This window comes from Cynocephalus volans, chromosome 10 (assembly GCF_027409185.1).
Source record: "Cynocephalus volans isolate mCynVol1 chromosome 10, mCynVol1.pri, whole genome shotgun sequence".
In the NCBI taxonomy this organism is placed as follows: domain Eukaryota; kingdom Metazoa; phylum Chordata; class Mammalia; order Dermoptera; family Cynocephalidae; genus Cynocephalus; species Cynocephalus volans.
Genome location: NC_084469.1, coordinates 117,022,190 through 117,035,774, shown reverse-complemented (window position 1 = coordinate 117,035,774; position 13,585 = coordinate 117,022,190). Strand labels below are relative to the sequence as shown.

Below are 13,585 nucleotides of genomic sequence, written 5' to 3'. Positions count from 1 at the left end.
CACTGGAAAGTGTGGGTAAGGCCAGGATCTCCCTGTGTTGCTGATGGCTCTGACCTTGGCCTGGGCCATTTGCAAGACAAGCAGGCAAGACAGGTGAACGAGATCCATGCCCCATGCCCTGGGCTCAACAACAAGTCTACCATCTCCTACGGAAATGATCCACAATGAAGAAATGTTTAAATGTTTTCTGCGCAAGCTGCACAACACGGTATTGCCTGTAAAAGGGAAAACTGGAAATGACAGCTACTATATTCAGGGTCATTACCAGACTGTTCTAAGCACTTTCCCTATATTTGCTCATTTAATCCCCACAACAACCCTAAGAGGTACATATTATATCACCCCTATTTTACATACCAGGTGCCTAAAGCCCAGAGAGAGTAAGCAATGTGCCCAAGGCCATGCAGTAAGTGATGAAGCTGAAATTTGAACCCACACCATCTGGTTCAAAAGTCTACACTCCAGACCACTGCACTACATTCCCCTTTGTCAAAGTAAAATAAGGTTCTTTTAAAGGTAAAATTCTGTTATAAATAAATCACCCCATTTTAAAGAAGAAAAACAAAAAGAAAAATTTTCAGAATATGCCAAAACAGAATATGACACAGTAAGTCAACTCATCTAATTCCTCATTTTACAAATGGGGAAACTGAGGCCCAGGGGGTGGGGGAGGGTCTTGCTCATGGTCAGGTAGGTAGTTAGTGGCATGAAAGTCTCCCTTCTTGATTCTGTCTACTCTACATCAACAACGAAGCAATGAATTTACACTCTCCATGTTTCATATGAGGATGTGGGTGTATTACTTTTATTACCATAAAAGCTGAGGGTTTATTAATAATCTTAAACTAAAAGTCAATCCACTTATTGTCCACGTGGAAATAGTGGCAAAAGGCCGCTGGGGAAGTGATCTTGTCCCCAAGACATGGAATCCAGAATGGCCTATGTGAGAGGTCCCTGAATAACATTTGGCCCGAGTCCCCCTTAAACAGAGGGGAAAGCTGATACAGGTGCCAGTCACAGCATGTAGAAAGATACCATGCCACCAGCATCTTTGTAACCCAAATGCCTCTATTTGCAGCTGTCATATAAACGTGGCGGTCTTGCAGCAGCTTCAGATATTGAACACGTTTAAGCGTAGCGGTGGAAAATGCAAAGATAATGGGCAGCATATAATACTGCACCTGCAATTCAGGACAGCGTCCAGGCTCCCCCACCGGAGTGGACATCTGTGCTTTTCATCTAGTCACATCCCTTTCTTTCAACTGCTGGGGTCACGCTGGAGCCGCCAATCATGAAACCCTGCCTCCCTGCATGTGACCTAAGCTGGACCAATCGGGGCCCTCTTGAGGGACTGATTGACACTGAGGGAAGAGGCCTCCCTCTTCTTCTGGGCTCCAGATCCAGAAGGACCACCATGGCCTAGACCATTTCTCGTGCTGTGCAGAGGCTGCCTGAGGCCAAACCCAAAGGATAACAGAACTGGGAGATGAGATGAAAATAGTGCTTGAGCCTGGATCCAGCCACGCCTACAGCCAAAACCTCTGCGCTTCTCAGTTCCCAGAGCCTGGTAATTCCCCTGTTTGCTTCAATGTATGTGAGCTTGCAAATGAACATATTATAACTACTATTTCCACCTAAAGATTCCCACCAGAGAATCAATTTCCCCAAACCACCCTCAGTCACTGGCCCACTTAACCAAACTGAAAAGAGTTCTGAATTGGAAGAAACCCTGCAGACTGCTTACCGGGTACAAGGTTTCCTTTGGGGTGATGAAAGAGTTCTGAAACTAGATAGTGGGGATGGCTGCACAACACTGTGGATGTGCTTAATGCCATGGAATTGTACACTTTACAACAATTAAAATGGTACATTTTATGTTATTGTACTTTACCACAATTTTAAAAATGGAAAGAAAAAAGGAAGTGAAGATTTCAAAGACTGTGTCCACTGGATGCATCCTAACAAGCAGCCTCCCCCTTATTGTCCCCTCTGCTCCTGGGCACGCCCAAGACGGCATAGGTGGGCGGAACTCAGCAGGAGAGCTTTGGCCATGGGAAGTGCACTCATTTGCAGATTTCATTCTCCTGCCACAGGGAGACCTCTGAAAGCTAGTTAACCACTAAAACCCAATTGGCTGGGAGAAAAATAGCCTGTAGGGCTGCAGCTTTCCAAAGGAAGGGTTCCAGTGCCAGACAGGGTGCAGACAGGAGGGCTAACAGTAATGCTGAATGAGATGTGAAATCAGTGACATTTAAAATTGAGCACTCACTCAGTTCCAGGCATAGCGCTAACCCTTTCAACAGGCAATCTGACAACCCATACCTTTTAGAAATCATTATCACGCCTATTAATTCTGAAACCCCACCTCCTGAGAATGTATTCTAAAGGACTAATTCAGCAAAAGAGAAAAGAGCTGTGTGTATTAAAATGTTCGTTGGAACATTATTTATAAAAAGAAAAATTGGAAGCAACTCAAGAGGCCAAGAACAGGCGAACATTCAGTACATTACAGCCCACTTGTGAAATGGGGCCCTCCGCTACCAGAGAGACGTTGATTCAAAGTCTGTGCAGCCACATAACTTGTGAAATTATGTTAGCCCAAAAAACAGCAGCAGCAGCAGCAGCAGCAGACTAGGGCAAGGTCTGCAGGCCGTGACCACGGTGATGCAGAAGGTGGCGGGGAGCCCGGCACGGGGGAGCTGCTGGGGAGACCCAGAACAGCAGTGACAGCGGAACTGACAGTGGGACAGCAGGAATTTATTACTTCCTACTGTTATTTTCTAAGTAGAAGATTTATTTTGAAAGAGTTTTAGGCTTACAGACAAGTTGCGAGAGATAGTATCGAGTTTCCATATTACCTGCCCTCCCCCAACACACACACACACCCCAACACACACGACACACACACACATACATGACACACACACATACACGACACACACACACAACAAACACATCCCCCAACACACACGACACACACACCAACACGCAACACGCACACACACCCCAGCACACACACAACACATACATACATCCCAACATACACGACACACACAACACACACACACACCCCGAGACACACACAACACACACATACACCCCAACATACACGACACACACAACACACACACACACCCCAACACACAAACAACACACACACACACAACCCAACACACACACACATACACCCCAACATACATGATACACACACACCCCAACACACACAACACACACACCGACACGTGACACACCCCAACACACACGACACACACACACACACAACACACACACATACACCCCAACACACCCCGACACACACAACAACCACTGTGATGGTCAACTGCAGGGCTTTCTTATAGCCTCAGAAAGAAACGCTGTACCCTAAATTTAGCTGTTACCCACCCCCATCATTAGCCCATTACTTTTAAACATTTATTTATTGTGGACAACTTATACTGTTCTGTATCTTTAAAACAATGTGTTTGGTAGGAGAGGGGGGATAGTGTCCCTTGCCCTCTGCAGCAGACAGGACGCTGAAGGGACATGTAACACAATAATTCTGGTCGCTTGAACAACAGCCTAAACACACTGAAAGAGGGAGAGATTCCTCAGTTCGTGGGTTGTGAGAAATCCTTTTGCAAAATGGATTTCTTGGGTAAGGAGAGAGCTTTCTCTCTCAGCAACCCTTTCCTTGTTTACCTTCTTGGAATTCAGGTTTCCTTTTCTCAGGATGACCCCATACCCTAACCCCAAATGAATAACCTTGGAAGTTTCTAACAGTGTCAATTTTCTTTAATGGCTAGAATGGAAAAGACGTTAAAATAGAGAACTCTTGCAAGGAGAAACGTTCAGGAGCTCAAAGACAAAACCAAGGGTACACCTGCCTTTTCCCCTTTAGTCTAACAGGAACTCGGGTATAAGTCAGCCATGGATAACATGGTACCCAATCACCCAGTCTAGGTGTCTGCACCATTGCTGATACAGCCTTTGTCATTCTACAGTCACTGAAATCATTATAAAACCTCTGCCATCCCTCATAAGGTTGACAGATATTCGTTCAGCAAGTGCCAGGTACTGTTGAGAGGATGCATTTGAATTCTCCCACCAGATCCTCACAGCCACCCCCGGAAGTCCTTCATGATGTTACCAGGTAGTGGTTGACATTTTGGTCATCCCCCTGCCCCGCCCACAGGGGTAGACACCCTGCCGCTATGTTTCTACCACGTGATGGCCAGTCACAAACACAGTCTCCTGCTTCCTAGCCGCATCCCAAAAGAAACTTCGGTGACATTTCACCAATGGCTCTACTGGTCCAGAGGCATGGCTTGTGCAAAGTCACAGCCAAGTCACAGACCTAGCCCTCTCTGTCCCTGATGGATGGTGACCCTTTCTGGGGGGTGATGTCCCAGACTAACAGAACACAGAAGCATTACCTGCACAACCTCCTTTACCAGGGTCTTGTCCGTCCCAGTCTTAGCCCGCTGCAGCCCGCTGACGTTCTCGCCAATCCACGTGATGAGGGCGAACTTGGACCTCTTGCTCATGGCGTCCCCCGTGGTGAAGCGCACAAAGGCAAACAGCCGGACATCATCTGTGGCCAACGCAAAAAGAGAGCACGGTGCTCAGTGAAAACAACCCAAAACCAGGTCCCCTGAGGAGAGGCCATGAGTCACCAGTGAGCCTGGAGCAGCACGGCAGGAGGGAACGTGGTCCCTGGGAGCAAAGTGCAGAGGGTGGGAAGGAAGCTCTTGTATGCTGACCTTGGCCGACAGTCTCTTCTTTAATCCCAACAAGAGCTCTGCAGGCTTTACTGCCCATGTCACAGAAAGGTCATGTGACACTCCTGAGGCTGTGCAGGCAGTTCAAGGTCATGCTGGGGCTTGAACCCAAGCCCCTCTGGCTGCAATGCTTATGACCTTCATAGGGCCAAGGCTCCAATTATGGATCTTAGGGAACAGAAATTTGTCAAACCTTTCTTATTCTCAATTTTTTTTTTGACCATTCTGTTATTGAAACATAATTGATTATATATATTTGTGGGGCACAGATTTAAATATCAATACATGTGTACAATATGCGGTAATCGAATCAGTATAATTAGTATGCTGATGTTTATAAAATGTAATCAATCTTTGTGACCCTTAACTAATTTCTTGCTACCACTCCTCCCCCTCCCCCTTTCCCGCCTCTTATAACCACACTTCTGTTCTTTTTTTTTTTGAAAGTTCAATGTATTATTGTGATTCTTTCTTTCTCTCTTTCTTTTCCTTCTTTATTTTAGCTCCTGCTTATGAGTAAGGACATGCAGTATTTCTCTTTCTGTGCCTGACTTATTTCACTTATAATTTTCTCCAAGCCTATCCATGTTGCTGTGAATGGCAGAATTTCATTCTTTTTTATGGCAGAGTAGTGTTTCATTGTGTATATATACCACATTTTCTTTATCCACTCATCTGTCAATGGACGTTTAGATTGATTCCAGCTCTTGGCTACTGTAAATAGAGCTGCAATAAACACAGGAGTGCAGGTGTCCCTTAGCCATGATGATTTCCATTCCTTTGGGTATATACCCAGCAGTGGGATTACTGCTTATCCTCAGTCTTCGAGGTCCTACTTGGAATGAGAAAGCCACACTGTGAAGGGGTGGGGGATGAGGCGGCAACAAAGAGAAAGTGGCTGTTATTTTGGCCTGGGATACAGCTCGTGACCCACCAGGGATGTTTAGCTTATGGCTGGACAATTAGGCCAAAAACAAATCCTGAATATTTTTCCACTGGGTATGTTATGCTTGTTATATTTTATATGCTCACTTTTATTAAAATGACTTTGAGTACTAATTTGCTCCACTGATCTACATTGAAGTTTTGTTTCAATATCACACTGTTTTCACTATCATCACTTTGGAATCTCTTTCCCAATCCACTAGGCTAAGTTCCCCATCCTCCACTGCTCTGTGTAATCAAACTATTAGTTGATATTCTTGAGGGTTTTTTTTTTTTTTTTAAAGATGACCGGTAAGGGGATCTCAACCCTTGGCTTGGTGTTGTCAGCACCACGCTCAGCCAGTGAGCATACCGGCCATCCCTATATAGGATCCGAACCCATGGCCTTGGTGTTATCAGCACAGCACTCTACTGAGTGAGCCATGGGCCGGCCTGATATTCTTGAGTTTTTAAAGTGATGTGTGTGTGTACACCACTAGGGCAAACAGGATTGCTCAATCTCAGCACAACTGATATGTGGTGCCAGACCATTCTCTGGGGTAGGGGGTGTCCTGTGCACTGTAGGGTGTTTAGCAGCATCCCTCACCTTGGCCCACTAGATGACAGGAGCTCCCCACAGTGTGATAATCAAAAACACCTCTAGACATTGCCGGATGTCTCCAAGGGGCAAAACCACCCCTGGATGAGAACCTCTGGTCTACATATAGTTTGTGTCTCCATTTAATCAGTACCTTTCTGAGTTTCCCACCTAAGTTCTGTGCTTCCTTGAGGAAATCACATATCCTTACTCAGCTTAATGCATAAACGTTTCATATTTTAATTGCCATTATCAATGAGATCTCATTACACTTCCTAACTGGTAATTGCTAGTACAAAGGACTGCTACTGGTTTGCAGTTAATCATCTAGTGCCAGCCACATTGATAAACTCTTCTGTTCACACAGGGCTTTTAGCTGCTGGCTTCAGGATTTCTCAGGTATGCAATGATATTATAGAGCAATGTTTGCTTCTCAAACACCACGTGCATTGGAATCACTGGGGGATCATCCTAAAATGTAAATTCTGCTTCAGCAGGTCTGCAATGGAGCACTGGGGTCTGTGCTTCTAAGAAGCTCCCAGATGCTGCTGCTGCTGGTGGTCAAAGAACGACATTTGGAGTGAAAAAGAAAAAAAAACCAAGATGCTTTTCTTCCTAGAATCTTTTTAGGTACTTCCATGCTGAATCCCACACAAAGTTAACACCAAAACCAAAGGCCACAAACCATCTGTCTAAAGGAGACACACAGGCCTGGAGCTGATAAAGTCCACTTCCTGATGGTTATCTCAAAGCCTAAGGAGTGATTGGCAGCACACCTTCGACAACACGCTGCTCTGTCTACCGAGTAACCCATATGTCCCAGGGGAGCAAAGAAACATAGTTCTCAGCAGACATGAACCTCTGACCTACACTCTGCAGCCCGGGGTGAGGTGACTCCACAGCATTTATTTCTTAAGGGAAATAGACCATCGTCACCACTCACATGGGCACAGCACTTTTCAGTTTATAAGACATGTTTATATTTTATCACATCTCATCTTCACAACAATCCTGTGAGGTGGGCGAGATAGGGACGTCATCATCACCATCCAAATCACCACCAGCTGGAGGCTCAGGGGGTCACGTGATGGTCGCACCTAATGGCACAGCAAGGCCAGCAGCCAAGGACCTGGACATCAGGGTTTGCACGCTCAGCCCCCTTCCTTTAGGGACTGCCCCCACGTGGCCATGCGAATCTGGTGGGCACCCCCTGTGACACCCAGGGGTCAGTGGGTGACAAGCAGCAGGGACAAAAGAAAGGATGGTCTCAGAGACCCCTCACAGGCAAATCGATGGGGCTCAGTGACCGAATGGACATCAGAAGTAAGGAAAGAGTGTCGGGGGACAGGAGGCCATGTAGGGGTGAGACGTCCCATCCCTTACACCCCCAAGAACTGACTTCATTCCCAAATATCTGACCCTCAGCTGCCCCATCTGTAAGACGGGGTGTTTCATTTGTCCTTCCCGTTTTTTCTTGATTGAGATAAAAGTCACATAACATAAAATTTGCCATTTTTACCAAAGTATGCAATTCAGTGGCTTTAGGTACACTCACAGTGCTGTGCAACGATCAACACTATCTAATTCCAGAACATTTTCATTATCCCAGAAAGAAACTCCATCCCCATTAGCAGTCAATCCCTGTTCTCCACCCCCTTCTCCGCCATACACCCCAGCTCTTGGCAAACAGTAATCTACTTTCTGTGTCTAAGGATTTGCGTATTCGGATATTTCATAGGAATGAAATCATACAATATGTGACCCTTTGTGACTAGGTTCTTTCATGTAGCATCACGTTTTCAAGGTTCATCCATGTTGTAATATGTATCAGAACGTCACTCCTTTTTACGGTGAATAACATTCCATTGTATGGATGGACCGCATTTTGTGTATCCATTCATCGTTGGATGGAATCTTGAGTCGCTTCCAAAATGGAGTGATTTCACACCTCTCTCACCAGTCGACCATGAAGATCAAATATGAAAGCTACAAAACCCACCTGGCCGAACATGGTAGAACCTTCTACCTGAAGCTACTGCCATGGGGTGGAGCTGCCAGGTGGCTCCTGTACACAGGAAAGGAGGCTGGTACAACGGAGGCACTGAACTTTTCCGTTGAAATGTACACAGCCACACGTGGCAGGCACAGACCAGAGCCTGGGGGAGAAACCCTTTGGTTCAAGAGCATTTCTTAGCATTCCCAATCATGTGTGATAAACCAGTGCACTGTTCTGAGTAGTGTTGTCAGAGAAAAAGCACCAAAGTGTTTAATTAAACTGCAGCCCCGACCTGAGGGGGAGGCAGGGCCACGCATCGGAGATGGCTCCAGCTGGACTTCATAAGCAAATAAATAAATAAAAAAGAAATGAGTCTGTTTCCATGGTAACCACTCTATTTCCCATTTCCACACTGGTCAGCCTGAGCACTCGGGCTCCAGTGACAGCATCTGGTTCCAAACCGCCCATCCCTGGCCAGAGCCACATGTGGGAGAGCTGCCGGCTACTCTGGATTGATGCATTTCTTTGGAAACCCCAACCATGTGTTCAGCCATGGGCTGAGCCTTCTGGTCCAGCCAGCTCTCCCAGCCTCTTGCTCTCTTCTCGATGACCCCCTCCCACGGTTCTGGCTTTCTTCTCTAGGCAACGCTATGCCTTTTCCAGGGTTTGCCCTCTCTGCTGGCTGCCAGATGTCTCCACTCGGTCGGTCAGCCTCGGGCAACCTCCAGCTCTCCAAATTCATTCCTCGCTTCTTTCAGGTCTTCCCAGTTTTTTCTTGGGCAGCACCGTCCCCCTCTGAGTCCTTCAAGCATCCTCACAACTAAACCCCATGTCCCAAGGACCAGCCCAGGACCTGGCACAAGATAGATTCACGATAAGTCACAACTCCCCACCCCAAGGACATCGGGAACCTTTCAGAAACACAGGCTGATGTCATTTAGATTATCATGGGGGTGAGGGGAGGAGGGACATGGTTTCCTGGGTGACTGTTCGGTGCTTATCTGACCATGATTTAGTCAACAAGATTGCTGACGGACATGTTTTTGAAAATCCAACAGTCACGCCATGCTTACAAATGTTTGCCGCTGGAGATTTGGCACGACAGTGAGAAGTCAGCTGAGGTTGAGACACAAATCCTGCTGTCCCAGCACCACGGTGGCCCGGCAGGCCTGAGGCCTCTCCCCTGCCCACGCTGAAGGAGGTTCTGCCCTTTTACCCTCCCGCTGGCCAGAGCAGGAGGAAAAGCGAGTGCTCCGTGCCCAGCGAGGCTACTTGAGCCGCTTTGGAACAAACCGGGCGGGGCAAACGCAACGGGCAGCCACAGCGCCACACAGCAGGGGAGGGGTCCCACCCCATCTCACCTCCAGCTAACATCGCTCTGCGCACAGGCTGGAAAGCACAGCTGAACGCCTCACGCACGTGCCTGCATCGGTGTGAGCATGCGCAACGAGATGGCAAAACTGGCCAAAGGAGCTTGGGACTAGGCCTTGCCGCCACCCCACTGTGCTACTCGGTCCCCAGTGGGGCCCATGGTACATCTTTTCAGACTGAGGTTGAGGGTACAGCTCTGTGCAAAGGAGACAGGGAAGCTGAGCAACCCCAGTGGGGAAACTGAAACTTGGACTTCACCCAAACGCAAGCACCAGGAGGCAGAGCAGAGCAGTCTACACCTGCTGCTTCCTCGGTTGCTCACCTCAACCTTCTGCTCTCCGGTGTCCAGGTTAAGAGATCAAGTTCCGGAATCCATTAGAAACTTAGCCCCTCTGCATACCAGCTCTGTGACCTAGACCAAATTCCTGAATGTCTCTAAGCCTCGGTTTCCTCATCTGCAAAATGGGTCAAATACCTACCTCATAAGGTGATTGTGAGAATTAAACAAAAAATGGACGTGAAGGGCTTGGCTGATGGGGATGACCGCTGTTCTTTGAACCACACCTCCCCAGTGAAACTGCCCACAGAGCCCAGAGTGGCCTCCTAATTGCCAAACCCTACAGAGGGTGTCTTCTCTGTGCTCATTCTCACTGGAGTGCTCTGTGGCATCTCATGCCGTTTTCGGTCCTTCAGGAAATGCTCTCTTCCCATGGCAGCTGGGACATGGTGCCATCTTGGCTCTCAGAGCTCTGGTCCCACTTTCTACCTTGGTTGCTCGCTCCCCAACCCCTCTGCCTCCACACAAGCACTCCCCAAAGTTCCAACCCGTCCCTCCTCCCCCTACACTCTCTCCCAGGAGATCTCAGCCCCAACTCCAGAATACTGGGGCATTTAGATGTCACAGTCCCTGTCCTCACAGCTTCCAAGTCATCACTATCTATCTCCCCAGTGAGACAGAGTCTGCCCCCCATTTCTCTCCATGTCCTAGCACCCCCCACACCTCCCACATAAATGTTTGCTGCGGCAACCTGGTGTATTGAGAAGAGCACAAATTCCAGAGACTCGCCAGCCAGGATTGAATCCCAGTGGCTTCCTTTCTGGCTATGTAACATCAGATAAGTATCTTTATGCTCTGAACCTCAGTTGTTCCAGCTGTAGAATGGGGACAACTTGCTGTATGCTCTGGGTTTCAGAGTGGGGGCACTCCTCAGAACACACAGAGTCACTGAGTCACTCATTCACAAGTATTTCTTGACGGCTTATTACCTGCCAAGCACAAGGCTAAGCACGGGCGAAACAGATAAGACAGCAAGGGTCCTGGGAGTAACAGAGGCCAAAGCTTATTGAGCGCTTACAATATGCAATGCACCCACATGTATGTGTACATTTCCTCATCCACACTTCTCTCTATGGTCACACTGCTCACAGTCCCATGTTACAGATGAGGAAACTGAGGCTCGGGGAGGTGAAGTGATAAGAAGCCTGCCCACCTATTAGAGAATTGGTTAAGTCTAGAGCAGCAGTTCCTAAAGGGTGATCCTCAGACCAGCAGCCCAGCAGCACTCAGGAACTCAAGAGAAATGTGAATTCTTGGGGTCCACCCAGGCCTACTGACTCATAAACTCTGGGAATGGGGCCTGGAACTTGTGTTTCAACAAACCCTGGGTGATCTTTATGCTGCCAAAGCTCGAGAACCAGCGATTCAGAGAGAGAAAGAGGCAAGAGGAGGAAACAGCGGGGCCTTCAGAGGGGTGGGGTGGGGAGGATAACAAGCCTCGAGGGCAGAAAAGCTGAAGTGCTCAAAGGTCGGCCCCCACCCCCTTCCTTCCCACCCGCACCCCTCTGATTTTGAGGAAGTGATCATGTAAAGAAGCTTCCTGTATGGCCTGTCTTTTCAACATTATAATTTACAGAATTAGAGGCATCTAGGTGTGGTTCCTGAGCATTGCACCATCGAAGACCACTGGGACTGTCCCCCCAGTGACTCTCCCTCCCCTCAACTCCCACACCCGAAGAAGGGGAAGAGCCGAGGTTAGAAAAAGAGCTACTGCACAATGGTACTGCATGACACTGAGTTCTTTCTGTGCTGCCTCAAACCACTTTATTTGACATAAGCCATCCCCGATGAGGATTCAGACATGCACCATAAAATCAGATACAGCCCCATGTCACCAACGACAAAGCAGGGTCAAGAGCTCCACCCTTGAGGACTGTTGGTGCCGCTGCTCCTTTCCTTCTGGCCTCACCGTGTGCGCTAAGTCCAGGCTGATAGTGCATTGCCCATTCCCGATTCAGGGATTGCAGGTGCCCAGTGAGACTTATTCATGAAAAGACGGTCCTCACACAGCGTTAACAAACCTCAACCCTCAAAAGAATTTGACCCTTTGGTTCGTCTATGAAGCCTCATCACAGGCCAGTGATGGGTTATCTTTGTGAAATAGCTCCTGGGCCACACCAGTCGCAACATCTGCTGTAGTTCCTGGCCTTTGCTTACTGAGTAGGGTCATATCCATTGATGAATCACCACATGTCAAGTTCTCCAGACACTGCTGGATGCAGAGCAAGGTCGGCCATCATCGCTTTTACATCCTCTCCCCTGCAGCCCCTTCCTCCCTGAGGCTCTCTCCAAATCCACCTCCTGGGTCTCAGTTTGCCTTCTTTCTCTCCTGTCTAGTACCTCCTCCCCATCTGTCTCCTCCTTCCATTTCTTCCCACTTCCTGATCTCTCCAGAGGATGCAAAGAAGAGAAGCAAGCCGGGGGACCAGGTGGGAGTTGCTGAGCAGTGGGAGTGACTGGGATGCGGGAGATGAAAGAATGGCAGCAAGGATCGGGGAGTGACCACACAAGGATCAGAAGAGACATAAAGAAAAAAGGGGGAAGTCAGAATTCTTTGGAATCACCAAATCCACCAGGATGAGCTGCTCTAATAATTTCCCAAAAGCTACGAATGGCATATAACCCCCACCAAGTTCCCAAGGACTCCCCATACCCTCTCCTGCCCCTCCCACCCAAACTTGAAATCTCATGACGTTCAGGTCATTGAGGAGCCGATTCTGACCAATCTCACGCAGTGTTCTCACCAGGGCGTCCCTGACACCAATCCACATCTGCCTTCTCCCAAAAGGGATTCCAGTCTCCTCCACCTTTCTCCCAAACAAGTCCTGGCTGGACCAAAAAACCCCAAGGAATAAGGATCCGCTATGGGCCAAACTCTATGCAATTTGTCTACACTTTTGCAAATGCTTTGAACGATTTTTTTCATTCCACACAAAACACATACTAGGTATAGAATCATGAGAGATAAAATAAGCAGAAATAAGGATCCCATCACCTAAGTAAGCCCTATGAACATTTTGGCACAAGTCCTTTTGATCTTCTTAACCCAGCACCGATCACAGCACCAGGCATGTCACAGGCACCCTATGAATTATCTGTGAGCCAACACAAAGAAAAAAAAGAGAAAATGGTTTCATAATTTCCACCCATCACTGAACTTCAGAGCAAGACAAAAGAAAGGAGGAAGGAGAAGACAGGAGGAAATTGCCCCAGAGCCCGACAAGATTGCAGCTCACTCTAAAGCTGACCTTACCTTATATAGACTCCTAAGAAGTTATGCAAACAAGGTTCAGTAAGGGAAAAAACAACCCACACACCAAAAAGCTGAGCTGTCAGCTCCCACCGGGGGAGCTGGAGCCGGAGCTGGAGCGGGTATGAAAGGAAATGGGAAGAATTCTAACATCCTGTTGCCCAGGGCAAGAGACAGCTGGACAGTAGCCATGGCAGCTGCTGCTTCAGGCAGGCTGCTGATTTGAAGGGCTCAGGCAGGGATGGGGCAAGGCCTTGAGAAGGGGAAAATGTCCTCTCTGCACCAAAGAGGAAGAAGCCTCGGTGGGTGCCCATGTGTACAGGAAGGAGGG

At 48.0% G+C, this 13,585-nt stretch overlaps 1 protein-coding gene across 1 annotated transcript in view; it reads right to left on the bottom strand.

Annotated features, from left to right (window-relative positions):
• Positions 1–13,585, bottom strand: part of COTL1 (coactosin like F-actin binding protein 1) — a 43,080-nt gene that overhangs the window by 13,766 nt on the left and 15,729 nt on the right. The window contains exon 3 of the mRNA XM_063112507.1: positions 4,434–4,591. Coding sequence (XP_062968577.1) covers positions 4,434–4,591 — 158 coding nt within the window. The remainder of the gene's footprint in view (positions 1–4,433; positions 4,592–13,585) is intronic.